This window comes from Rattus norvegicus, chromosome 6, assembly GCF_021556685.1.
Source record: "Rattus norvegicus strain SHRSP/BbbUtx chromosome 6, alternate assembly SHRSP_T2T, whole genome shotgun sequence".
NCBI lineage: Eukaryota > Metazoa > Chordata > Mammalia > Rodentia > Muridae > Rattus > Rattus norvegicus.
In genome coordinates, this window is record NC_141539.1 from 135,506,952 (window position 1) to 135,532,920 (window position 25,969).

At 47.5% G+C, this 25,969-nt stretch overlaps 1 protein-coding gene and 1 long non-coding RNA gene across 35 annotated transcripts in view; one reads left to right on the plus strand and one right to left on the minus strand.

The window, feature by feature from the left end:
- Window positions 1-25,969, plus strand: part of Ppp2r5c (protein phosphatase 2, regulatory subunit B', gamma) — a 135,453-nt gene that overhangs the window by 21,264 nt on the left and 88,220 nt on the right. For 4 of the 13 annotated variants that reach the window (XM_087554795.1, XM_087554796.1, XM_087554793.1 and 1 more), the window contains exon 1: window positions 19,746-19,968. In XM_087554795.1, coding sequence (XP_087410921.1) covers window positions 19,875-19,968 — 94 coding nt within the window. In that variant the 5' untranslated portion in view covers window positions 19,746-19,874. 13 annotated transcript variants of the gene reach the window in all.
- LOC102547242 (uncharacterized) lies at window positions 9,972-20,199 on the minus strand. Of its 22 annotated transcripts, none has more exons than XR_015623379.1 (7): window positions 20,148-20,199; window positions 18,163-18,359; window positions 17,202-17,428; window positions 16,068-16,188; window positions 14,805-14,898; window positions 11,644-11,775; window positions 9,972-10,748 (listed from the first exon to the last, which is right to left on the minus strand). It is a non-coding gene; the product is annotated as an uncharacterized LOC102547242 (long non-coding RNA). The 22 variants fall into 22 exon arrangements; XR_015623382.1 differs by having other exon boundaries at window positions 14,805-14,941; XR_015623377.1 differs by having other exon boundaries at window positions 11,644-13,937; window positions 14,805-14,941.

Sequence of the window (25,969 nt, forward strand, 5' to 3'; positions counted from 1 at the left end):
CTTATAAAGAGAATAACCTTAGATCTACTCTTTTTTTAAAAGTTTTATTAGATATATTTCTTTACTTACATTTCTTTTTTTTTTTGGAGCTGGGGACCGAACCCAGGGCCTTGCGCTTCCTAGGTAAGCGCTCTACCACTGAGCTAAATCCCCAGCCCCCATTTCTTTTTTTTTAATATAAAGTTATTTATATCTACAGTATTAAGTGTTAAGTTTTTTTTTTCTTTTTTTTTTTTTTTTTTCGGAGCTGGGGACCGAACCCAGGGCCTTGTGTTTGCTAGGCAAGCGCTCTACCACTGAGCTAAATCCCCAACCCCTTTACTTACATTTCAAACGTTATTCCCCTTCCCGGTTTCCTGTCCATAAGCTCCATTCCCTCCCCCTCCCCCTTCCCCTTAGCCCTACTCTTAGGCCTCCAACTTCAAGTTAGATATTTTTCCTCTTTTAGAGTTTCATTGAGACACAATTTATATACCCTGAGATCATCTGTCATTAGTGGAAGTTTTAATAATTGTCTAATAAATGTGTACAGGCGTACAACCATTTCACACGCAGGTGTTAAAGTGGTCCCGCTGTCTTCCAGGTACTTTTGCCCCATTACTGCCAAGTCCCACTCCCACCCCGTGGACAGGGGACTGCAGATCTGCATTCTGTCTGTATTTGATTTTTTTTTTCACACACACACCCCCAATCCTATTTTATATATATGGGTGTTGTGTGTTGTATCTGAGGAGACCAAAAGGAATCAGGTCCCCCAGTACTGGACTTACAGGGCTGGGAGTTACTGTGTGGGAGCTGCGAGTCTGACTCAGGACCTTTGGAAGAGTACCTTGATCCGTCTCTCCAGCTTTGTGTGGATTTTGTTTAGGGGATCCTTTTATTTGCTAGTTTCTAAAGCAATAAGAAGAAGCCTGAGCCGCTCTCAAGGATTAAGAGTATTTTGGTTTGTTTGTTTACATTGTTTTCTCTTTAATTGGCACATAGTAATTACAGCATTTATTGAGGACAGTGTGATGTATACAATGTGGACGTATGTATACGATATGTAGCAACCTAGGCAAGGCACTTAGTCTTCCGTGTCCCTAAACATCGTTTTGTCTTTGTAGGTATTTTGAAATCTGTAACAATTGTGAACTGGCCATCCTGAGGCTACAGGACGTTGGGACTTAGCTCTTCTCTAACTGTCCTGGCACCCGTTATCTTTCCAGCTTGGCTTCTTCTCGTGACTACTAGTTTTCCTGTAGGTTCTGAGAAGCCAGCTGTGGGCACCACGTTCTTGCCCTTGGAACATGCAGCCTTGGTGTTCTGTGCCGTTCACTTAATGTGGTGTCCTCCAGTTACCCTGTGCTATTAACAAACGAATTTAACATTTTACGGTCACTAATAGAGACTACTAATTGTGTACCACGTTGCCCGTGTCCATTCTGGGGGTTTCAGTGGATCCCACAGTTGACATCCTGTCTTGCCTCCTGAAACAGTGTCACAGTAAACACGCATGTGTGCATGGCTCCTTTGGGTACATCACAGAATGGCCTTTGCTAGGTCAGATGGCGGCTCTGTTTCAGTTTGTTGAGGCAACTCCACAATGGCTATGCTAACTTCTATTCCCAACCATCTATCACGTCTTGTGAATGTTTGCTGGTGTTTGTCCTTGAACCACAGGCCAGGGAGGAATGGTTCCTCCATGTGGCTTGACTCATATCCCCTAGATTTGTGTCATTTGCTTTTTTGAAAGAGGTACCTCAGGGTGTTAGGGGTTGAGCTGCCCATGCGCCTGGCCTCTGTCCCCCGGAGGACCTGCTCTTGCACTGTTCTGCCTGCACATTGTGTGTGTGCTTCTTACTTTGCTCTGGCCCCATTTGTATAGTTCTTCTTTGGTTGCTTCTGCTCCTAGGGAGTCATTAGAATCAAGTCCACCCTGCATTTTCGTCTTCTAGTTTCCTGGTTTCAAAACCTAGATTTAAATCTTTGATCCATTTCTATGTCGTAAAAGGCAGGAGTCTAGCGTCATATTTCTACATGTGGCTGTCCAGTTTTGCAGGCGCCGTTTAGCAGACCGTCCTTCTCCCCGGCATCCTTCAGTTGACCATCATAGTTGATTATCGGTTTCCACTTCAGTCTCAGTCTGAATCAGTTGTACGCCAGCGCTACAGCTGTGTAGACCGTATCTGCAGTCTGGTTCTTTAAGTCTTCCAGTTTTGTTCCTTTTGCCCACAGTTGCTGGGGTGGGTGTGAGAGGACATTTCCTTGGTAGAGTGCTCCTCCAGAATACAGAAGGTCCGCCATTGATCTCAGCGCTGCAAGGATATTCTGTGACTCCATACAGATTGTGGTACTTGGTTTTTATTTCTAGTTCTGTGAAGAATGGCATTTAGTATTTTGATAGGAATTATATTGAATTGGTCGGGTTACCTTAGGTAGTGAAGTCGTTCATATAATAGAATATTCCTTCAGTCAACCCACGGACACCGGCTCATGTTCTTCCGTCTTCCATCTGTTCCATCAGTGGTTCGTAATCACGTTCCTCCTCCAGTGTATTCCTGAGCACGTTACTGTTTATATCCATTAGGGGTGGGACGTTTTCTTTGTTTTTCTGCCAATTTGTTGTCAATACATACTAACGATCCTGGAATTTTTGTTTGATTGGTTGCTTTTGTTTTTGAGCTGGTCTCGGTGTATTCCCCAGGTTTGAACTTGTGAGCCCAAGTGATGCGTCCAGGCAGCTGAGTCTGCAGCACAGACCACGGTGCCCAGCTTCCTTTGGCTGTCCCTTTTTCTTTTCACTGTACCACTGGTTGACCCGAGGACCTCAGGCATCATAGGAAAATGCTTAAGTACTGGGCTGCATCACCAGCCGTCTTTTGGCTTTTTTATTTTGCAACATAAACTCACTAATTTGGCCAGACTATCCTTAAACTTACCCTATAGTCCAGACAGGCCCTGGATTTGTTAGCACCCTGCCTTAGCCTCCTGTAGCTGGGCGTGTGGTTTGCAGTGCCAGGCCTAGCTTACACTCATTTTTAAAATGTTGATTTTGTGCTTGGCAGCATTACTAAATTCTTACATCATTTTTTTCTTTTATCAGTTTTGGTAGGTATTTATTTATTAGTCGAACCTTAAAACTTTCTTAAATAGGGACTGGGGAGGTGGCTCAATGGTCTGCTCTGGCCGCTCTTCCAGAGAACCCAGGTTCAAGCCCCAGCCCTCACATGGCAGCTCACCGTAGTTGCAGGGGAGGGGATCTGCTTTAGTCCCTGATCCAGTGCTGTGAGGAGACACCATGCCCAAGGCAGCTCTTTTTTTTTTTTTTAAAGATTTATTTTTCATTATATACAAGTACACTGTAGCTGTCTTCAGACACACCAGAAGAGGGCATCAGATCTCATTACAGATGGTTGTGAGCCACCATGTGGTTGCTGGGATTTGAACTCAGGACCTCTGGAAGAACAGTCAGTGCTTTTTTTTTTTTTTTTTTTTTTTTTTTCCGGAGCTGGGGACTGAACCCAGGGCCTTGCGCTTCCTAGGCAAGCGCTCTACCACTGAGCTAAATCCCCAACCCCCAGTCAGCACTTTTAACCACTGAGCCATCTCTCTAGCCCACCAAGGCAGCTCTTAGAAAGGCAAACAGTTAACTGGGGCTGGCTTACAGTCGCAGAGTCTTAGTGCAATATCATCCTGGCGGAAACCATGACTGCACGTAAGCTGACATGGGACTGGACAAGGAGCCAAGATTCTCCATCCAGATCCACAGGCAGGAAGAAAGAAATGAAACTCTGGGCTGGGCCAGGCATGGGCTTCTGAAACCTTAGAGCCCACTCCCAGTGACACGTTTCCTCCAACAGGGCCACACCTGCTAATCAAATACCACCACCCCCTATGAGCCTACAGTGGGGTGGGGTGGGGGTGGGAGGCATTGCCATTCAAACCATAATGTGATCAGGTCCGCTATTATGTCTTCTACAGGCACCAAGCACACATCTGGTGCAGACACACAAGCAGACCAAATGCTGAAACACATAAACACAAAAACTACCTTGTTTTAAAGCTCAGGCTATCAGCTGAGCGTGGTGATGCACACCTTAAGATCCAGCACTCAAGGAGGCAGAGGCAGGTGGATCTCTGAGTTCAAAGTCAGCCTGGTCTACAGGGTGAGTTCCAGGACAGCCAGGGCTGCACAGAGAAACTTCGTCTTGAAACAAAGCAAACAGAAGAGCTCTCTGTATGGCAGGGCCATGTAGCTGTGCGGTTTGGTTGCCCTTGATTTCTTCTCCTGTTGAACCGTTCTGTCTAGGACGGGAAGCATGGCTGAGTGTAAGAGTGTGCAGCTGGCATCCTTATCTTGCTCCCCACCTAAGAACTGCCCTCAGCTTTTTCCCATTCAGTATCCACAGCCTTTGCTGTGAAATGTGTCCCTTCTGTGCCTATCCTGCTATCCTGTTCTTTCCTTCCTCCCTCTCTCTCTCTCTCTCTCTCTCTCTCTCTCTCTCTCTCTCTCTCTCTCTCTCTCCCTCTCCCTCTCCCTCTCCCTCTCCCTCTCCCTCTCCCTCTCCCTCTCTCTCCCTTCCTTTCTTTTTCTTTCTTTTCTTTTTACTAGAACCTGTATGGGTTTATGATTCGCTGAAGAATGACACCCCGGACTCAAATAGTTTGTAAACACAGAGTGATTTATTCTGCAAAGTCCAGCATGCTGGGGTCTCCCATCACCTGAGTAGAGAGACCCCCGAGTGAGCTCGCAGGCTTGATTTAAAGCATGTTAGGGGATTCCGGGGGAGGTGACCTCTGTGTTAATCTGTTGGGTCCGTCTCTTCAGACATTCCATTACCAGGGTGTGAGGGCTGGAAACTTGCTGGGGAGATCTGGAACTGTTGGCTGAGGAAGAAGCTGAGGAAGTCTAGAAACTGCTGCTGACCCTGTCCTAGCCTCAGGCCAGGTGGCAGGTGGGGCAGCTTCTGAGGACTTGCCTGGAAATGCCTAGTTCTCGGAAACAGATTTAGGCTTAGTCTCCTTACCTGCCAATCTGAAGCCTGTCATGGAGTCAGCCTAGCCTTCTCAGAACCCACTAACTAAATTATAAAAGTATGTAGGAAGGCTGGAGAGATGGTTCTGTGGTTAAGAGCACTGGCTGCTCTCCCAGAGGTCCTGAGTTCAATTCTCATCAACTACATGGTGGCTCACAGCCATCTGTAAGTGATCTGATGCCCTCTTCTGGTGTGTCTGAAAACACATATAAATAAAATAAATAAATCTTTAAAAGAAAAATATGTAGGACAGGCTGGCCTCAAACTTACAGAGGCCCACCTGCCTCTGCCTCCTGAGGGCTGGGATTGCAGACATGCACTGTCACAGAAAGCCATGGACTCTTCCTTTATCTGATGTCAAGATTGTCGTACAGCCTTTCTGCCCGTCCTTCCGTTAATGTGATAGGTTTATTGGTTGTATATGTCAGATCATTCTTACCTCTCTGTTGTTGGAGCTCGTAGATTTTGGCATGTTTCCATTTTCTTTCAAGATTTATGAATGCTGTCTGCATGTACACCTGAGTGCCAGAAGAGGGCATCGGATCCCATGACAGATGACTGTGAGTCACCATGTGGTTGCTGGGAACTGAACTCAGGACCTCTGGAAGAGAAGCCAGAGATGTTAGCCTCTGAGCTATGTCTCCGCTTCCTCCGTTTTCACTTTAAGATGTGTTTATTTTTATTTTGTGTGTATGAGGGTTTACCTGAATGTATGTAAGTGTATCTGGTACATTGTGAGGGAGGCCAGAAGTCGTTGGGTCCTCTGGAGCTGTGTTTCAGGCAGTTGTGAGCTGCCTGTGGGTGTTGGAACCAAACCTAGATCTTCTGCAAGAGCAACACATGTTCATAACCACTGAGCCCTCTCACCAGCCCTCCTCCCACACTTCGTTTTTATTTTTATTTATTTTTATTATTATTATTTTTTTTTTTTTTTTTGGTTCTTTTTTTCGGAGCTGGGGACTGAACCCAGGGCCTTCCGCTTCCTAGGCAAGCGCTCTACCACTGAGCTAAATCCCCAACCCCTCGTTTTTATTTTTAATGAGAAGTTTGTTCGTGGCTTATTCTGTTCATTTGTTCAGGGTTGATTTGGCTGTTGAAAGTCCTTCAGTAAAGCTGGGAGAATCCCAGCACTTGGGAGGCAGAGGCAGGCGGATGTCTGTGGGTTCGAGGCCAGCCCAGAGTACAGAGTAACTCGAGGATAACCAGGGCTGTTACACAGAGAAACCCTGTTCGGAAAAACCAAAAATTTTTTTAAAAAAAGTCCTTCAGTATCACATTGTGACTGTGTCCTGTCCCTACAGATCCAGGAAGCTGCTGTATATCTCTGTGAATTCTGTTGTAGGTTACACAGACATGTCTAATTGTTTGTTATGTGTCCTTCTCGAAGTTATCCACCCCCATTACACAGTGGTGCTTTCAGTCTCCTTTTAGAATTTTTCTTTTCCTCTTTTCTATTTTATCCCATGTAAGTATAGCAGCTCCGCTGCTTTGGGGTTCTTTTTGTGTGGACGTCTTTTTGTGTGAACGCCTTTTTGTGTAACATCCGTTTTTGATCCTTGAACTGTCAGTTTATTTGCTTTCCGCTGTGCAAGTGAGTTTCTCGTAGGTGTCATGTGGGCGGGCCTTGTCTTTATTGTACCGAGCTCGGTACCTGTGGAATTACCTATTTTCATCAAGGTCATTACTGGGTAGGAAGACTTGTCGCTCCTCTGTGGGCTGCTCTGTCCCTTACTCGTCGTGTTTCGGCATTTCCGTTTTAGTACTGACACTTTAATAACTGGTCCACCTGTGAATTTTATACTTAGGCATTTGTTTAAATCACTAGTGGCTCTCTTTATGTTTCCTTAAGCAAGCCTTATGAAGGTGGTCTAGTGGTGATGAATTCACTCACCGCTTTGCTTCTCTGGGAGACTTCAGTTCTTCATTCCGACGAATATCTCTGCAGGTGTGGTGCCCCCCCCCCCCAGGGGAAAAAGGGGACATCCTGAGCTCCCTCTGTGGGAAGGGAGAGTGGTGTGTCCTTTCTGGAAAGCAGTGGCAGTTTCTTCTAAGGCTAAGCTAAACTTACCATGCAAATCAGCAATTCTACTCTATGCACACAAAAGAAATTAAAATATATGTTCATGCAAAGGCATACATGAATGGTCACAGAAACATTATTCAAGACAGCCGAAAAGCAACTCAGATGTCCTTTAGCGGCCGAATGGGAATAGAAAATAAAATATTATCTTGTGAAAGAGTAGGGCCCAGCATTTCAAGGAGAAGAGCACCCGGCCAGACGAGCCAAACATTGCCCGAGACCCAGCACAGCCTCCTCTTCTTTTGAGACGGGTCTCCCTCCATAACCCTAGCCGGCCTGAACTTGGTTCTCTCAAATTCAGAGAGAGCTAGTTGCCTGCATCTGCCCCCCAAGTGCTGGGAGCAGAGGTGTGCCACCAGGCCAGCCATGCCCAGTCATGCCCAGAAGCTCTAGATGCCTTTAACTTGACTTTATTATTGAAATGTAGTTTGTGTGTGTGTTTGGATATGAGTCCTCTTATTTTATCATAAAATACACTTGTCGCTGTTATAAAAACTAAGTAGAGAATGTACCCCTAGTTCTCACTAGCGGGCACAGAATCATCCTGGCTCTTTGCAATAAAAGTTTCGAATACTCGTTCCCTGTTGTCTCACCGACTCCTGGCGTGTCTCCTCTGCAGCCCACCTGTTGACCTTTCGATTTCAGTGATCTTTTGCATTTCTGGATGCTGTAGTTGACTTTTTTATTTAATTTGCCTCGTGGGCTTGGTAGATAGCTTAGTAGGTTGTAGTACAGGACACACAAGTTTGGGGACCCAAGTTCAGGCCTCCAACGCCCATGTAAAATGCCTGCCTGTAAGACCAGCCTCCAGGGTCAGAGTTGGGAGTGGTTAGGGATGTGACAGACTCTGGCAGCTGTCTGCTCACCTACCTAGATGAAAACCAGCAAGGTCTAGGTTCAGGAGACCCTGTTGAGGGAATAAAGCAGAGAGCAATCTAAGAGTACAGCTGACATCTTCAGCTGCTGGCCTTTGTACAGGTACACACAAGCACATGTGTGTGCATGCACGCACCACATACGTGTATGTATACACATGTGCACACATGCACACACATGCACACACCACATATATACACATATACTGTGCATATGTGTACATACATTCATACGCTGCACACATGTGATTGCACATGTATATATTGCACAGACACACACATACACATGTGCTTACACCCCTAATAACCACATCCAAAAGAAATGTTTTACAGCTTTAAAATATTTTGCTATCTTCTTGCATGTACTGTCAAACTTGTCGTTTTTTTTTTAGATAGAGCAAACACCAGTGTTTTCCAGCCTGGGTCAGAAAGACCAACACCGGCCGTTGTGACATCATGCTCATAATGTCTTCTTGCTGCCCGCCTCATTCTTTTTATGATGTGCTAATCACCATCCTCAAATATTTTTAACAAACCGAGGCCTTGGAATGAAAGTCCTCCAGAAGCTTTGTTTGTTTTTCTTGGGCCAGAATCCTTTTGCCAAATACTTGGAGTTCAGGAGTTCCTTAAACCGTGACACTTGACTAACACATAGTCCACAGAGCCAGCTGTTCCTCTCAAGCCCCACTCACCCCTGTAGTTGCTCTAAGTAGAGCCTGTTTGGGCTGGGGTCCATCAAAGGTGATGCTGTGTAACTCAGGCAATAACATCCTCATTGTGGAAGCTACGCCATCTGTGGCGGCCTAGCGGAAGTGAGGGTGCGGGTGTTGGCAGACTGATCTCTGTCTGTCACGCAGTCAGTCAGTCACCTTCCCCATGCAATGCAGAAAGTGCTAGGAATGGTTTGTGAGGTCCACTCTGGCGTCCTGCCTATGAATCCCACATCAGTCAGCCATACAGGAAGACTTCATGGCCTTGCTAATCCCTTCAGAGTCAGTAGTGGATTGAGCGAACAGACATTCTTTTTCTTACCAACTGGATATATGAAAACTAGGTTAAGCGTTATTATAACTTTGGTTTACCAGTTTCCCTCTGACCTTTGTTTGAGTGACTATTTTACTATCATTGATTTCAACTTTCTTTCAATTTTTTTAGCTTAGTGTTATTTTACGTGTGAAGATGATTTGCTTGAATGTGTATACATGCACCACGTCTGTGACTGGTAGCTGTGGAGGTCAGAAGAAGGCATCAGTTCCCCTAAAACTGGGGTGACAGATGATATGAGCCTACCTGTGTGTGTCGGGCCCCCAGACCATGTTGGTCCACCTGTTCCCATTGTAACCCAATGGGAACAGTAGCTGTGCCCTGCCCAGGGGAGGGGAGGAGACACTGCACAAGGAAGCAGACCCAGAAAGCTGGCAACCAGCAGAGCTGGTCCCCAAGCTACACAGGTAAGCGATAGTGGTCAGGTAAGGGACCTGGGGTATGAATAGGGGGGATCAAACCTGGGTCCTTTGCAAGAGCAGGGTGTGCTCTTAAGCCTGTACTATCTCTCCAGCCCATCCTGTGTGTGTGTGTGTCTTCGACTTCCACCTTATATGAAGAAGGGTCTTTTGTTTGATGACATATATGGTAAGCTAGCTGGCCCAAGGGCTTCCTGCCTCTGCCTTCCATCTCCATAGAACCACTGGAATTTCATCATTACATGGATCCCAGTGATTCAAACTCGCTCTCTCACACTTGCATGGCAGGCACTTTACCTACTGAGCCAAGCCCCTGCCTCCTACCTATTTGATACCTTGATTTCTGCCATAGTGAGACGCCTCCGGGCTCCTTCTATTCCTCCTCCTCTCAGGCCTGTGGATTTTCAAAGTCTTCATTACTTTCAGAGGAGGGTGCTTTGAAGACCAGAATCTGCTGGGGAGGTGGGGGAGGGGTGCTCCTTTTTACTGGGACACAGTACTTTTTAGTACTTTCAAGGAAGTCAAATGTACACTGTTAAATTGTGATTCATTTATTGTTTCTATTTAGATTTTATACCGTGTTTCATTTTCTTAGCTTTTCTGTTTTATCTCTTATTAAATGGGAGAACCTTGATTCCTCACATCCTTGTAATTGTGGCTGTGTGCTCTACTCAAGCAATTGCAGCCTCAAAGCTGCTGTAGGCTAGAACCTTGAGTTGGTTATCTTACTGCAGAAGAACTGTTGACATTTGAACTGGGGTTCCACTAAAGTGTTAAATATCTCAGAGGAGGGCACTTGCCTACCATGTGCAAGACCCTGAGTTCCAGCCTGGGCACACATGGGGAGGAAGTAGCAGAGAGAGGGTTGGCTTTGTAGGATACGCACACTCTTTTTTCTGGAGTATACCGAGCCTCTCCACCTGCTGAGATCAGTTTCACCTCCTTGCCAGTCTCGGCACTGCTGACTGCTCCTCTCTGGGTTCTCGGGTTTTCCAAGCATCACAAACAAACTCGTCCCTGAACTCATTTATAACGTTTTGTTGTCGTCGTGCATGTCTTAGAACTATTCCTTAAGCTGACTTCAGAGGGAAGAAGTCATCTGACCCATTGCAGATTCCCGATGGGTGGCGTCCCCTTGAGTGTGAGACACCTGTCCCATTGTGCTTGTTCACTGCTGGGTCATATAAAAGCTTCAGTCATTTGCTGTGTGAAGGCGTGTTTTGTAGTTTAACCTAAGAGGTTGATTACAGTCTTCAGGCTACTCAGTGAAATATTACTCCCAAGTCAGTCCCTTCATTTGGTGTTTTGGAGTCTGAAAGACAGAAGTGCGAAATGTTAAATGGAACACAGGTTGGTGTGGTTTTTTTTTTTTTTTTTTCCTTTTCTTTTTTTCGGAGCTGGGGACCGAACCCAGGGCCTTGCGCTTCCTAGGCAAGCGCTCTACCACTGAGCTAAATCCCCAACCCCCGGTTGGTGTGTTTTTTAAAGAAACTTACTAAAGTAGTAAATTAATAATGACTTGTTTCTTGAGTCTGTTTTCAGTGGTGGGTATGGTGGTGCACACTTTAGCCCCAGAAGTCTGGAGGTAGAGGCAGACAGTTCTCTAGGAGTTTGAGGCTAGCCTGAGCTACATAGTGAGACCCTATCTCAAAACAGTAACAGAACAAAATACACCAAACCCCAGAAAAGCCAGGAGGCCAGTGTGGGACCTGTCAGTGAGCTAGGAGCCCTGCAGGCAAGTTACTAAGTACGGGATCTCCTTCTGTGAGCTGCTGGGTGGAATTCCGTAGACTGGCCTTCAATAGAGGTAAATCCAGCCCTCCTCTCTGAACGTGCAGTGCTCCCCCTTCATTCCGAGTTTACGTCTAACATGGTTGAAAGTTTCCATGTTCTTACTGCTGCTGCTGACAGGTCTGACTGCTCGCCCGCATGTTTAACAGTAAAATGGAGTGTGAGCCTGTTCCCAGGGTGCGTGTCTTGGTGCAGCAGTGCATGCATGGCCAGGGAGGGAACCCTGTGCTCGTCTTCTCTGCCCAGGGTTCGCTCTCCTCCCTGCTGTGATGCTGTCCTCTCTTGATTGCCTGTGTGTCCTGGGGAGCAGGTGCCAGACCTCAGTGGGTTCGCTAGTGTGGGTGACCCTAATCGCCAACAGCTTGTCAGACAGCTGAACCTGCAAACCCTCCTGCAGGCTGCCCTTCTCCCCATACCTCTTCTTTGAGCTGCTCAGCCTTTTCAGGGGCAGCCTGGGAAAGCATGACCAGCATCTCACATCTCCTGTGTTGAGCATGAGCCGTCTTCACCGCTCACCGAGATTTCTTCAAGCCTCTTGAATTCAGATCCTGTGTGTGGGGTGTGTGTGTATATACACGTGCTTGCTTATACATTATTTCTTGAGCATCCACCCTCTGTCCTCTCCCTCCAGCTAAAGACCTGGTTCCCAGGCAGCTCGCTTTCCCTTGAGGTATCCCAGGGCCTGCTGCGCCTACTGCCCAGTGTCTCCTGAACTTCCGTGGCTCAGACCTCACCTTCATTTTCGAGTTGTAGTAAAATGTCCATAGTGTGACCTGCGCACCACAGGTGCACCCTCAGCAGCATGTGAGTTCCCTCCTGACTCTCCAGGCCAGTGCATACCGTCTCCCAGACCTCCATCGCCCTTGCAGAAGCTTTGCCCTGCAGCAGTCCCCACTCCTCCTGCAGCTCTGGTCAGTCTCCACTGTGCTGTCTCTGGAGTTTGATGACTGGAGGGTCTCCTAAGTGGAGTCCTCTTGTATTGTCCTCTCTCTGGTTCCATTTATACGGCAAGAAGCTCACCAGAGCTTTACTCCTTTCTGAGGCTAAGGGATGTTGACGTGCTTGTACTGACACTTCCTTTACTGGACAGCTGAGGTAGAAAGTGCTCAAATACACTGCCCCTTACCACATGCCGGCCATTGTCCCTGGTGCCTGTGAGGGTGGGACCTAAGTGTCTGTTACAGATCCAGGAAACTCATGTTGCATTTGCTGGAGGAGGGAAGAACACTGCAGCTCTGGCCTGTCCTTCCCTGTCCTCTCAGAGACTGCTATTGTGTCCCCTCTCAGGGTGCTTAGGATGTCCAGGATGGTCAGGATACCCAGGATGCCCAAGATGCCCAGGCACCACAGGCTGTTTTATGGCTTCCTTCTCCTTGCTCTGCCTTGGGGTTCTTTTTTTTTTTTTTTTTTTTTTTTTTTTTTTTGAGCTGGGGACCGAACCCAGGGCCTTGCACTTGCTAGGCAAGCGCTCTACCACTGAGCCAAATCCCCAACCCCTCTTGGGGTTCTTAAAAGCAAGATCAGTTGTTAACTGACCTGCTGCCAGATGCTAAGGGTGGAGGCAGACCATATAGAACAGCTGGTGTGGAAACTCAGATGCTTGAATACTTTCTATAGAGTTCATGGGTTTCCTGTCTTCTCAGAGCAAAAAAAAAGATGTGAGCACCTGCTCCGGTCTGAAAGGCTCCCAGCCCAGCTGCAAGGATTTAAAGTGAGCCCAGGGCAAAAAAAAAACAAAAAAGAAAAAAAACAAAATAAAGTGAGCCCAGGTCTGCATGCAGGAGCTGGGGTAGCAAGCTTTGCTCCATAAGCTTTCGAGATAAGCTGTGGTGGCTCTGCTCAGTCGCTGGAGACTTGCTCGAATCAACAGGGCCACCCGAGCCTGTCCTTTCGTCCTTGATGCTGGCACAGACTTTCCTGGCAGCCTTTGAGCAGAGCTTCGTGCTAGGGAGCTTTGATCTGTCTAAGGAAAGTCTATTTTGAACTACAAGTGAAGGCAGAGGTTTTAGGTTAGACTTTTTTCCCAACGAGACCCGTAAGCCGTGCTCACATAGGTCCCAGGGGTTTTAAAAAGTGGCACTGGCAAGTCTGACACTATGCTCTACCACTGCATTACTATAGACTTTCAGGTTAAAATGCCAGATTGCAGTGGTGAGAGAGAAAAAATAAAACCTTTGGCTAAATTTAGAAGTCAAGATCTGAAAGTTTGGTTCAGAAATACTTACTAACATTAAATCAGTGGGGTGTGTTTATAGGCAGGTGGTTTGTTTGGTTTGTTTGTTTATTTGTTTGTTTGTTTTTAGTAGAGAACAAAACAGTGACAGAAGACCAGGGAACACAGGCAGAGTTTAGGTCTCATGCAAAGTGAAGATTCCAGAGTCTTCCTGGAAAGTTCCAGCTCCTCCCCACTTTCCTGTAGGAGGCCTGTGAGTTCCGACCTGTCACAGCACAGCCCTGGCCTAGGAGGCCGGGAACTCTTGAGAGTCAGTGTAGAAGGTTGTAGCCCTGGACCCTGGACGGGCGATGACTGGAAGGCACAGGCCACTGCATCGCCACCTGTATGGTGGTCTTCACGACTGTGTGTGGTGCCTGACTGACGTGACTGACGGGACTCAGTAGCATGTCCTCCCTCTTCGTGTAGTCGAGGCTCGCTGATCAGAGGTGGGGCTGCCTACTCTTTGTGTACAAGGACAGCACTGACAGGGCTAGCCTGTGGGAGGAACGTCAAGCCCCGTGGTCATTCCAGGGTTAGTCTCCACCTAGGTTCTATAAGTGGCTCTACTGTGTCCCCAGTCATCATGTGGGGTCCTTCCGGTGTTCAGTTGGTGGACAGAGGCATGTTCTGAGGAGAGCAATGGCTGTGCCTGCAGCCGACCTGTTGGGACTGGGCTTAGTGGCATACTGCCTGGGTCCTGCACTTTGTGTTTGAACTCAGCAGGGGGAGCATTATGGCCAGTTGGAGCCAACAGTATTCTGCTTTATGGATGGATTGGTACCTTGTTCAGCCATCACCAGAGAAGCTTCCTCCTGCGGCTGACAGGAATGGATGCAGAGACCCACGGTCATACATTATGGGCATATTGCTTTATTACTAGCCAAAGAAGGAAGCTTCCTGGGCCATTCATGGCTCCCTCTTCCCATGTGTCCTTCCTTCAGCTCCATTGGAGCAAAGGATAAGACTACTTTAGCAATGCTGAAAACAGTGATCTCTCTGAAGAGCAGCCAGTGCCACCTCGGCACCCCTCAGTGGCCTCCTGGACACTGAGAAATTATGTTGTCTTTTCCACTCATATTTCTAATTTTTACACATGTATGCCTGTGTAAACTTTCACAACCTTTCTCAGTCCCTTTGACATTAAAGTAGTTTACAGTGTCTTAGAATCTTAAATAGTCATATTCTCAAAGAATAAATTTCTTTGGAATAACTTCTCAAGGAGGTGAGAAGCTCCTCACTAAGAACTCTTAAGACACTCATAATCGAGATTGAAGACAATGCTGAAGGGAGGGTGTCTTAGGGTTTCATTTCACTGACCTCTGCAGTTCTTACAAGGACAACATTTAATTGGGGCTGGCTTACCATTTCAGAGGTTCAGTCCATTATCAGCATGGCGGGAAGCATGGTGGCATCCAAGCAGACATGGTGCTGAGGAGCCAAGAGTTTACGTCTTGATCTGAAGGCAGCAGGAGGAAACTGACATTCCACACTGGATGGAGCTTGAGCAGAGAAAACCTCAAAGCTCACTTCCTGTGAGCAGTAATGCACTTCCTCCAGCAAGGCCACCCTCCTAATAGTGCCACCCCCATGGGACGAGCATTCAGACACGAGTCTGTGGGAGCCAAAGCAAGTCAAACCACCACAGAGGGGCAGCCAAAGCTCTTGCATTGGAAGACTAGGGCAGTTAAGGTATCAGTGCCAGCCTAGGGACCTACAGACGTAGACAGCCCTACCAAGATATGAGTGGTGTTTGGTCTAGAAATAGAAAAATCATCTTAAAATCCACTGGGACGATCAAGACATCCCAAATCTTGAAAAAGGAAAGGGCTGGAAGACTTATGTATCTTGATTTTAAAACAACAAAGTTATAGTAAACAGGCCGACTTTGGTCTTCCATAACAACCAACCCGAAGGCTAGACTAGGAGTAATTCCAGTTCACAGGGGGAAGGTTCTGGAAACTAGAAGTCCACAAGCAAAAGATCCTCACCTCACACACATACAGAAATTAATTCCAAATGAATCAGAATCCTGAGCACTATGAACCAAAAATATAAAAAGTCTTTGAAGGAATTGGGGGGTGGGGCGTTCATGATTTTAGATTCAGCAATGAATTTTTGGACACATTGTTAAAAATTAGGGGTAATAAAAGACAAACTAGGTAAACAGTGCTATATCGAACTTAAAAACTTCAGTGTGTGCAAGGATACACACTTGGCAGAAGGGGCAGCCTACAGAGGAGAGGGAAATATTTGCAAGTGGCTAGCCCGATAACAGATTAATATCTGGACCATATGGACTCCTACACATGAAGCAACAGTAAAACAACTTAGTTAAATATATAGAAGACTCAAGTTGACATTTCTCAAAATATACACAAGCGATCCATAGGCCCCCATACACCAGCTCAGCATCACTAGTCGTTAGTGATGCTAATGAAAATTACCCTGAGATCACGTACAAACCAGTGCTGCTGACGGTGGAGGACTGGACGCTGTGTGCTGTTGGCAGGAACAACAGTGGTACAAGGGCTGTAAAGCTGTGTGGAGGTGCTTGACAGAGTTTAGAGTGGAACTATCCACATCAGGGCACACATCTGGAAGAATCTAGAACCCTGAAGTACATACGTGAAAATGGTCAGGACGGTGCTGGCACTGTGGCTCAGTAGACAGAGGTACTTGCTCCGGAGACCGTTGATCTGAGTTCTGTCCTGGGGAGACCCACAAGGTAGAAGGAAAGGTCTGGTTCCTGTAGGCGGTCCTCCGATTTGTGCACACACCCAGGTACATGTAGGAATAATGAGTTTTGTGTTACAGGTCATAGTTCAGCCCAGAATGAACTGTCTCATGCATGGTTATTACATTTCTAGAATGGGTTCTCAGAAGCACCACGCAGCTCTTGGAGCCTGTGGCAGACTTTTCTCAGCCAGTGAGCAAAGTCCGCAGCTCTGTTGTCAAAGCCCCGACACAGTGCACTTACTGTTCTCTGTGCCGCTGGAGTCGGACGGGTAAGATGGCACAGTGGCTGCCACCCCTGGGTTCTGTTCCCTGGGACCAACATAGCAGGAAGAGAGAACTGACTCTTAAGCTGTCCTCTGACCCTCACAATTGCCCCTTGACATGTGTCCGTCCACTAAATGCAGACAGATAATATGTAAAAAAAAATTACTGTTGCCCTAATAGATGAAAACTGTTTGCCATGCATTTACCGACTGCTCATAGTTCTGTTTACATGAAATAGATCATTTAAATCCTAAGGGCTTAACGTTTTTCTAATACATTTTATTAATCTGTATTTATATTTTCTTTGGTTGAGGGGGGATGTGAAAAAGTTCGAGGTTATTTCAGTTCTGATTCTTGTGAGAAGGTTTCGGTGGCAACACGCCTTTAATCCCAGTACTCTGGAGACAGAGGCAGACAGATCTCCGAGACCAGGCCAGCCTGCTCTACAGAGTGAGTTCCAGGACAGCCAGGGCTACACAGAGAAACCCTATTTGGGAAAACAAACACCAGAATTGATTCTTGTGAAACATACAAATTAACTGTTGTCCGTCAGTCATTGGTGGTTGTAAGTGTCCTGGTCTAGCTGTAGGGTTGACACCTCTTCTAAAAGCTGTGGGGTTGGAGTAGTCGTGACTTGTTTTATGTTTGTCTAATTCACAGTAGATACATTTTGGTGTGAGGAAGGGCTTGAGCTGATTTTTGCATATCAGTTAGCTGTCTTCTAAGAGCTGTTTGTGTGATTCTCTCCGTCCCACTGACCTGGTTTATTCTTCATTGTCTGAGAGCGTTTGTTGGTTTGGGGTCACTGCTCCTGCATTGTGTTCTTCCTGTGATGTCCGCCTAGTCAGACTCTTCACTGCTCTGTTGACTCAGGTCGGTGGCTCTAGCCTCTCTCTTCAGAATTGTCCTCATTCTTGCCATTCTTTTTCCGGATGAATTTTAGGACAATCTCGTCATTTATGTTGAAAAAAAATAAAGAGGCCCGCCTGGATTTTGAGTGGAAAAGAGCGTTTAGTCAGACGCTGGCCCAGGCACCGTGTGTCCAGTTCCGGAGCACACCTCCTGTCCTCGGGCTGTTCGTTCATAATTTAGATTGGGGGGGGGTGCTTTTCTCTTTTTATATGGGCTCACCGTGTAGTCCAGTCTGTGATCCTCCTGCCTCAGCTAGATGCTGAGAGGGCGGTGTGCCCGTCTCATGCCCAGCTGCAGTGTGTTTTATAGTCTTAGATTCTTTAAAAACTACTTTCTATGCAAAAAGTTTCCAAGAGCATGGGAGAAGTCACTAATAAGGTTTCAGATCCTTTGATCTAAGATCATTAGGAAAAATACATCAAAAACTGTCTTTGCTTTTTTTGCCTTTGAATTTGTCTGCTATGTAAAGCTGCTAGACATCTCCCCTGCGTGTCTGTATTCCACCAGCACAGCGCTAGGTGTGCACAGCGTCTGGCCTCGGATGGCATAGTAAATTATTGGCATAAGGGTACAGGAAGTGTCTGCTTGTGGACCCTTAGCCCCTTCCCACGTTGCTGTTTATGTCTTTGTGAGTCCCTCTGGATCACTCCTTGACTGAGGAGGTGACTTGAGGGAAGTGACCTTTGCCCCCAGCACTGCCTGCCTGTCTTGAGAGACAGAGTGGGGTGGGGGGAGATTGTAGGGATGGGGTTAGTTGAGAAACTTTGGGAGACAAGTGGGCAGGCAGACTCTCATTTGCCTGTATTACCTCGTGATCAGAGCACAGGCTGCTCTCCAGGAGCCCACAAGTGCAAGCGCAGAGAACAGCATCCGGTGGGTAGCTTCCACTTTCCAGGATTGTTAGAGACAGGATGCCGGACCGAGGTACACCTCCTCAGCAGGTCTGTCCCAGCCCTGCAAGCTCACTCCACCTGTGTCTGCTGAGCTGTAGAACCTGCAGCATCTCTGGGGCAGAAGGAGAGAGGCTAGGGACTCAAATAGCCTTCTTTCCTATTGAATGACCTCAACAGCTACTGAGAAGGTAAATCTGTTCTTGGGGAGGGAGGATCCCGTAATCACCCTCGTTCATTCACCACAGTGGTAATGGGCCTGTGTGTCAGGTGTATTTAGGAGCTAAAGGCTTTTATTTATCTTGTTCTTGAGTTGGGCATTGTAAAATGGCACAGCATAATTCCAGAAAAGTTTCTGGAAAGTGAGGAATTTTCAGTCCTCACATTTCCATCGCCTCCCCACCAGCACCCCGACACTGCTCCAACTGGAAGTGCTCTTTTCTCTGAGAATAACTTTTTAAAGATAGGAAAAATAGTGTAATAAATGAATAGAAAAATCTCAATTTTAAATGTAAAGAAAGCATAACTTAAGGAATCAAACATAACATTTTTAAACTACAATAATGGAACGGGCCAAAAGACAGCTTAGTGGGTAAAGACACTTGCCACAAACTCTGAGGCCCCAAGTTTGATTCCTGTCACCACATGGTGGAATGAAAAAACTATTTTCCCACAGGTTGTACAACAATGAATAAATAAATTTACTTGAATGTAAAATAAGCCTGACATTGCATTTTCCTTATGTCCCTGCCTCTTATGTTCCTTATGCCTGTGAGATACCTTCATAGCCATGGATAGATATATCCTGTTTCTGTAGCACTTCCTGGCTCCTCCATAGATTTTTAACCCTCGTTTTTCTGGGTTGGGGGTGGAAACTAGGTCTCAGGAAGAAACCTGTGTCCTGGCTATAACCCCTCGATTGCCCGTTGAGAGTAAGGAGGCTGAGCGCATGCACCCGTTGGAGCTTTGCAGTGTTTAAATAGCCGTTTACTTCCTAAAAACTGTGTTGCCAGAATGCTCCTAAAGTAAGTGCTCAGGCTGAAGGTGTAGTTTAATGGCAGACGTTTGCCCAACGAGCACCAGGCCCTAGGCTCCCCCACTAGTACTTCTGGGAAAGGAAAAGGAACCTAAATGAATAAAATAAGAGCTGAGAGGCAGAGGGCACAGGACAGGTTGGTCTAAGCTACCACTGGATTGGGGGAACCAGTTTGGGAAACGGCAGAATCATGGAGGACGGGTGAGCATACGCTCCCTCTATCTGGTTGCTCTCGGGTCATTCACACTCTCTGATGGTGCTTGTGGCCCCGGTGCCATCCTCCAAGAGCTGGGATTCTTACCTAAAAGTTAGTGAGAAACGAAGGCTGTAAACCCGGAAAATGCCCAGGCTTTCAGTGCACACATACTGACAGCCAAACAGAACGCTCTTTCCGTTTGCAGGTTTTTTTTTTTCCCAGTGTCATTTTAAGTTGCAGCTTCCAGCCAATCAGCGAGCTCCAGGCCTAGTGACATCACGAAGCAGCCAGTTCCCTCCAGCTGCAGAGAGCTCCAGTTTGTCTTTTTTTTTTTAAAACTAAAATGGAGGCTGGTTTCTTGCCCTAAGGAGTACAGCGCCCTTCCCGCTGGAGCCTAGATGTTGACATGTAATAAAGCGGGCAGCGGGATGGTGGTGGATGCGGCCAGCTCCAACGGGCCTTTCCAGCCCGTGGCCCTTCTCCACATTCGAGGTGAGTTATTGTGTGTTACTGACCGGAACCTTCCGTGGGTAGTTAATAAATGGCTATTGTGCTTTGGATAGGAAAAGCAGGAAGTCTAACCAGCGGAGTCCCCTTCACGTTGACGGGACTGAGCCCGAGCAGGCAGGGGGTGTCACCTCCGATCGGTGGGCATTTTACACATTACTTACGGGGCCTGAGGCTCAGGAGGCCTTGCACGCAGAGTTCAAAGCTGGTTTTTCTGCTTTCTCCCTGCTCTCCCATCCCCCTTTCGAGGCTGTGCTGATGTCAAAGGATGTGAAGTCACTGCCCGGGGAAGGTCTTGGGTGGGGGAAGGAAAGAGAGGCGGGCCGGCGGGCCTGGCTAAGTTGTCTGCTCGCGGAGTTTGTTACCTTGGTGCTAGCGTTGGTTAGTACTGCAAGGGTTTTGCCAGGGACACAGCTTCAAATTACAGATGGATTGCAGGCAGAGAATGTGCAGAATTGATCAAAAGGGAACTTCATTTTGGAGGATGCGTACTCTAGCCGTGCAGCCTGAAGGGAGCTAGGCTCCTGCTTGCGATACTGAGACCTGCTGGGGTTCGGTTGTTCAGTGTTAGCTCTGAGCTTTAGAGCAGTGCGAATGCTTTGCATTTACAAAGGCTTTGTTAAGATTTAAAAGGGCAACAAGTTCTCAGTGTGGATATAGGTCACGGGAATGCCCAGCCTGTTGGAAGAAGTGTGTAGCTCTCTCCATCCTCCTTGAAATGCTGTAGAAATTGGCTTCCACAATGGCTAAGTCTAAGACCTCGGCCAGGAAGAAGCAGAGGGTGACCACAGGTGCCTTAGCTGCAGGACCCAGGCAGAAACAATATGTATGTTGTTTCTGACCATTGGCTAACGCGCAGAAACTCGACTGGATTACAGGTAGAAAAAGTCCTATATTAATACATTTAAGGTGCCTTATGGGTGATTTTTTTAAATTTTTTCATTTTTATTTTATGATGTGTATATTTTGCTTGCATGTGTGTCTCTGTACCACATGCATGCCTGGGCCCACAGAGGTCAGAAGAAGGCTTCATATTCTTCAGAACTGGAGTTAGGGATGCCGATGAACCACCATGCAGGTGCTAGGAACAGAGCCCAGATCTCTCCAACAGCAACAAGTGGGCCTAACCACTGAGCCATCTCTCCAACCTCAACAGCCCTCTTGGTTTGTTAGCCTTCTGGTGTTTATTAGACACCTGATACTCTGGTTCTTTTTGGAATTAGGAATTTGTTCAAAAATAGAATCATTTGGTTTTACATTTTATAAATAGAATCATTAATTTTTGGGAGGCCCTGCTAGTTCCAGACTTTACCATACCTTGTCATGGAGTGTCCCCCCCTATCTGTTCCATGTCTAATTGTCAAGGAAACGGAAGTGCCTGACCCTGAAAGGGTTTTCAGAAAGAAACCTGTAGCATCCTAAACCTAGCTAGTGACTCAGCTGATGGAGCAGCTCCTAACTGTTAGTCTCTGGGAATACTCGATCTCCTCCAAAGACTTCCTAAAGCCACTGTCCCTGTTTATTGTCTTAACCTCGGGCAGTGTGCACCAGGTACTGAAGGTCTTCTAAAGCGGCTGACCTTGAGCTCCCCCTCGCCACAGTCCCCTGCTGAGAGGGACAGAGACCAGGAAGAAACACCTGTGGGCTGGGAGCCCTGGGAAGCCCAGGAGCCTGACGTGCTGGGAAGGGAGGGACTGGAGAGGGCTGTCCCCACCCCTACCCCTCCTTAAGGCTGAGGGGGTCTTTCACCCCAAAGGGAATACAACTTGCCCAAGATCACATAGCCCTTAAATGGTAGGACTAGAGTCCCAGTTTCGGAAGCTGTCTTGTCTTGTTGGCTGTCTTTAGAATTCACTTTTGGGAATTTGTGGATGTTGGCAGAATGTCTTGCCAGAGGATTACAGCTTCTTCCCTGGTGCCTGCTCGCCTGTTCAGTTCAATGGCCCCGTTTTGCATAACAGTTTTGCACCCAGAGTTAATTTCTTATTCATTTTGCATACCTTGTGTTTGACAATACCACACACTAGGCTGTCCTAACTTGGAACTTGAGCGAGGAACTTGAGCGATGCAGTGGCCTGCTTTCACAGTGGGTGGGGACACTGGGGTGGGGGCTGTCCAGTCACAGTGACTGCTGCTGCTCACCTGATTGTGGTCCCAGTTCGGTAGCTGGTGACGCTGATAATGAATCATGTGGGGAATTTGCCGTTCCTAAAAGTTCAGGTGTGAAGGAAGACGGTTTAACCAGGTGTAGGCCTGACTGCCTGCAGGGAGAGCGACGCTGTAAATTTAGCTTGACGACTTAGATCCTGCATTTGCAGCACTGTCCAAGAGAGCAGTCTGCCGAGATGAGAACACACTTTGTGATGTCCACTCTACTAGCCCGTGGCCACATGTGACCGTCAAGCACTTAAAATTCTTTATTTTAGATAAGTGTCAGCCAGGGTTGTCAAATTGGACAGCAAAGGTCTAGTCTGGAATTGGCACTCTTTGAAGTAAAGTCCAGACTGTAAATATTTTTGCCCTGAGCAAAAGCAGCTACAAAGGTAAAGGAAGAGGCACCTGTCACCCACAGAGGTTTATTTACACATGCAGGGGGCAGGCTCCCCACCTGCTCTAGCTACTCCTGCGTGTCTGAGCTGCCTGTGAAGAGGAGTAGAACATGGTTCCTGAAGCTTCCAGCATCGCCTCTCCTGCCATCCATGGCTCGCTGGAGCTCAGCTGACCCACCTCAGAGCTAGGCGTCAGGCAGAGACAGCTCAGCCAGAAAGAGGCCAGTGACCAGGAAGGAAGCAGGACAGGCAGCCTGGAACTTCTTCCTGATGACAGTACCTGAATTCAGGGCCATCAGAAAGTCTTCCACCTGTTAACCTTGTGCTGATTGATGTCCTAGCAACTTCCGGGTAACAGTGGGGACATCTAGCTGGTAGCAGGAGAGCCGGTGGTCCTTTTTAAAATAGCCTCTTTCTCCTGGGAAGTGGGGTCTAATGAAGGGAACCCTGCTCTGTCTCAGATGCTTGCTGGGCTGGTGGGTGTTCACGTTGCCAGTGAGAAAGACAACTCCATGCAGGAAGCAGGTGAAGCAGCTGACCCTCCATCCCGCCTCCATTTCCCACACAGGGACCGCGCAGCGCGGGTGGGCGGGTGCTCAGGACACACTGAGGCGGGTGTTGTCTAAGCGCTGGCCAGAATGGGATCCACTGTTAGCCACAGTCTCAAAGCAAGGGAGGGAAGCTGCCCGAGTGAACGTAAAGTAAGGACTCCTTCTCTGGTTGCCTGGAGTTAACTTCGTGAGCCGCTGTCACCCACCCACCCTCTGAGAGGCAGAGTATCGGAAGGAGCAGAGCACCCTCCCTGCGCATGCACCTTCTGGGGAAGGGGTGTGTGTGAAGGCTGCAGTAACTACTTCTGCCCTTGGAGTGGGGAGAAGGCCTACTCACGTGGTTGTTGCCTGAGAGTAAAAGCCATTTTCTGATTTTTTTTCATTGAGACATGCTAATTGTGTGGAAGAATGAGAGGGGAGACTGGGGATATGGCTCAGTTGGTAGCCATTGCCCGGTGTCCACGGAGCCCAGGGCAAGGGTTGGGTTCTCGGGCGCTCTGGAGGTAGAGACAGGAAGATGAGAAGCTGGGACTTCATAGCTCAAAGACAACAGCCTGGGCTCTGAGAACCTGGGCTAGGTATCCTGGGAGGGCAGGTGGGGGTAGGAAGAGAATTGGTGGCAGGTCAGAGGCACAGCTGGCGTGCGCCAGCCTGCACCTGCTGTGTGTTTGCCCTGTAGTACTTTGCAGGCCCAAGGAGCCCTGGCTTGCTCACTTGCTCTTAGCGATCCAGCCTGCTGGTCAGCATCTATCCTAGTGTGTCTCAACCTCTGGCCATCCAGCCTGGGGGCCTACTGTGTGGATGCTGCTTCAGGTGTCTGTCCCAGAGGCAGAAGCAGCATTGACTACAGGTTTGTGAGTTTCAGGACCAAGGCCACGTCCACCTGCCCACTTCTCCTTTTCAGTCACTCCAATGGTGAAAGACATTATTTTTCCTGTTTTCCTTCTGGAGAGAAAGGGGAGTGCCTTCTGCAGGACCACAGAAATGCAGTGAGTCTAAGACAATCAGAGCCCAATACAGCTCCTGTCACAGAATTTCGAGGTGAGGGGAACAGTCATTGTTTCCTGCACACAGGACTTTTTGTGTCCTGTGATGTCTGAGGAGCAGCAGTCCTTACTTATGAGAAAGTAAGGCTTGCTGTGGGTCATACACACCCACTTACTTCCTCACAGGCTTTTGTTTTTTTCTTAAGATTTTTTTAAATTTGAGAGAGAGAGAGAGAGAGAGAGAGAGAGAGAGAGAGAGTGTGTGTGTGTGTGTGTGTGTGTGTGTGTGTGTGTATACACATTTGAGTGCAGGAACCCAAGGAGGCCACAAGAGGGCACCGGATCTCCTGCACCTGGATTTACACTAGACACTGGTGCTAGGAGATTCTGATCCTCTGCAGGGGCAGAAGTGCTTAATGACAGGGCCATCTCTCCAGCCCCCAAAAGCTTTTTCTTAAACCACGTGTGATAGAATGTATTCCTAGCCCTCTGGAAGGTTAAGACAGGGAGGATTGTTTTAAGATCAAGGCCAGTCTGAGGTGCATAGCCAATTTTAAGGCCAACCTGGGCTATGTAGCAAAAACCAGACAAGGCTCAAAAGATGGCCACAGGTGAAGGAGCTAGCCGCCAAGCCCCTAACTCCACTCCAATTCCTGGAGTCCACATGGTGAAAAGAGAGAACCAGTTCTTACAGGTTGTCATCTGACCTTCATACACAGGCTGTGGTATGTATATTGTATGTGCCTGCATGTGCGCGTGAGCGTGCACTCGGACACACACACACACTAGAGTTTTTGTAATGTAATTTTGAAAATGTTTAAAGCCTTCCTTTTTAACTGTGACAGAGACTGCCCGAAGCAAGGACTCTCTGTGCAGATGGAGGGCTGGTTTTATCTTAGGTTTGTGAATTATTCCTAAGTCAAAAAAATCGTTCTGGTTTAAGAATGCAAGCTAAAGTGTAATGGTTAAACACCGTGAGTAAATGTAGATCAGCTTCGTGTTTGGTAAAGTACAAAACCAAGGGGCCGACAGGACTGCTCAGAGGAAGGGGCTGGTGATCTGAGTTCTGTCTCAGCAACCCACGTGGTGAGGGAGAGAACCGAGTCCTTGTCCTCTGCCCTCTGACGTGTGCGCACACACGTGCTGAAATATATTTAAAATATTATTTTAAAATAACTACAAGATCAAGCTGTGATGGAGTGGTGCTCACCTGTAATTCTGGCACTGCAAGACTGATATAAAATTATCAAAACCTCAAGACTAACTCGAGATGTTTGTAAGTTCAAGGCCAACCTGGGGCACACACCTGAGGTGAAGCCTGTTAACTGTGGGTTTGGGCAGTTGGGGAGCACTGTGTGCTGCTGTCCCCTGTGCTGTGGACTTCCTTGGTTGTCTGGGTGTGGTACTGCAAGGGAATGCAGACTGAAGTTTATCAGGGAAGCACCAGGATCTCTGCTAGTCTCAGGTAGCATGCTAACACAAACAGCGTGGGGTCCAGGGAAGGAGATGCCCCAATATCCATTCACTTGTACATAGGCTTCAAGGTTTTCATGATGCTTGAAGGAAGACTGTTAGAGAAGCTGTGCTTTAGGAAGAGTGCGATAGGCCTGTTGAAGCATAAGAATCGTTCCCTAAGTGGTCAGCAGCTGCCCTGTGTGGGTTGTTTTACCCCTGGCTGCTGACTCACAGAGGCTGCACAGCTCCCCATGTATTTTGAGGTCTGTGCTTGATTTGATATTGACAGCATTCCTACTGGCCTTACATAGTAACTAGCTGCCTGTACGGTACTTGAGATAAAACCAAGGTTTCTTCTGAGTTTCAGGGTAAGGACAAAGACACACGATTAGATCCAAGCCCCTTGTTATATCAGGTACGTGAGCCTAGAAATAGGAATAATAAT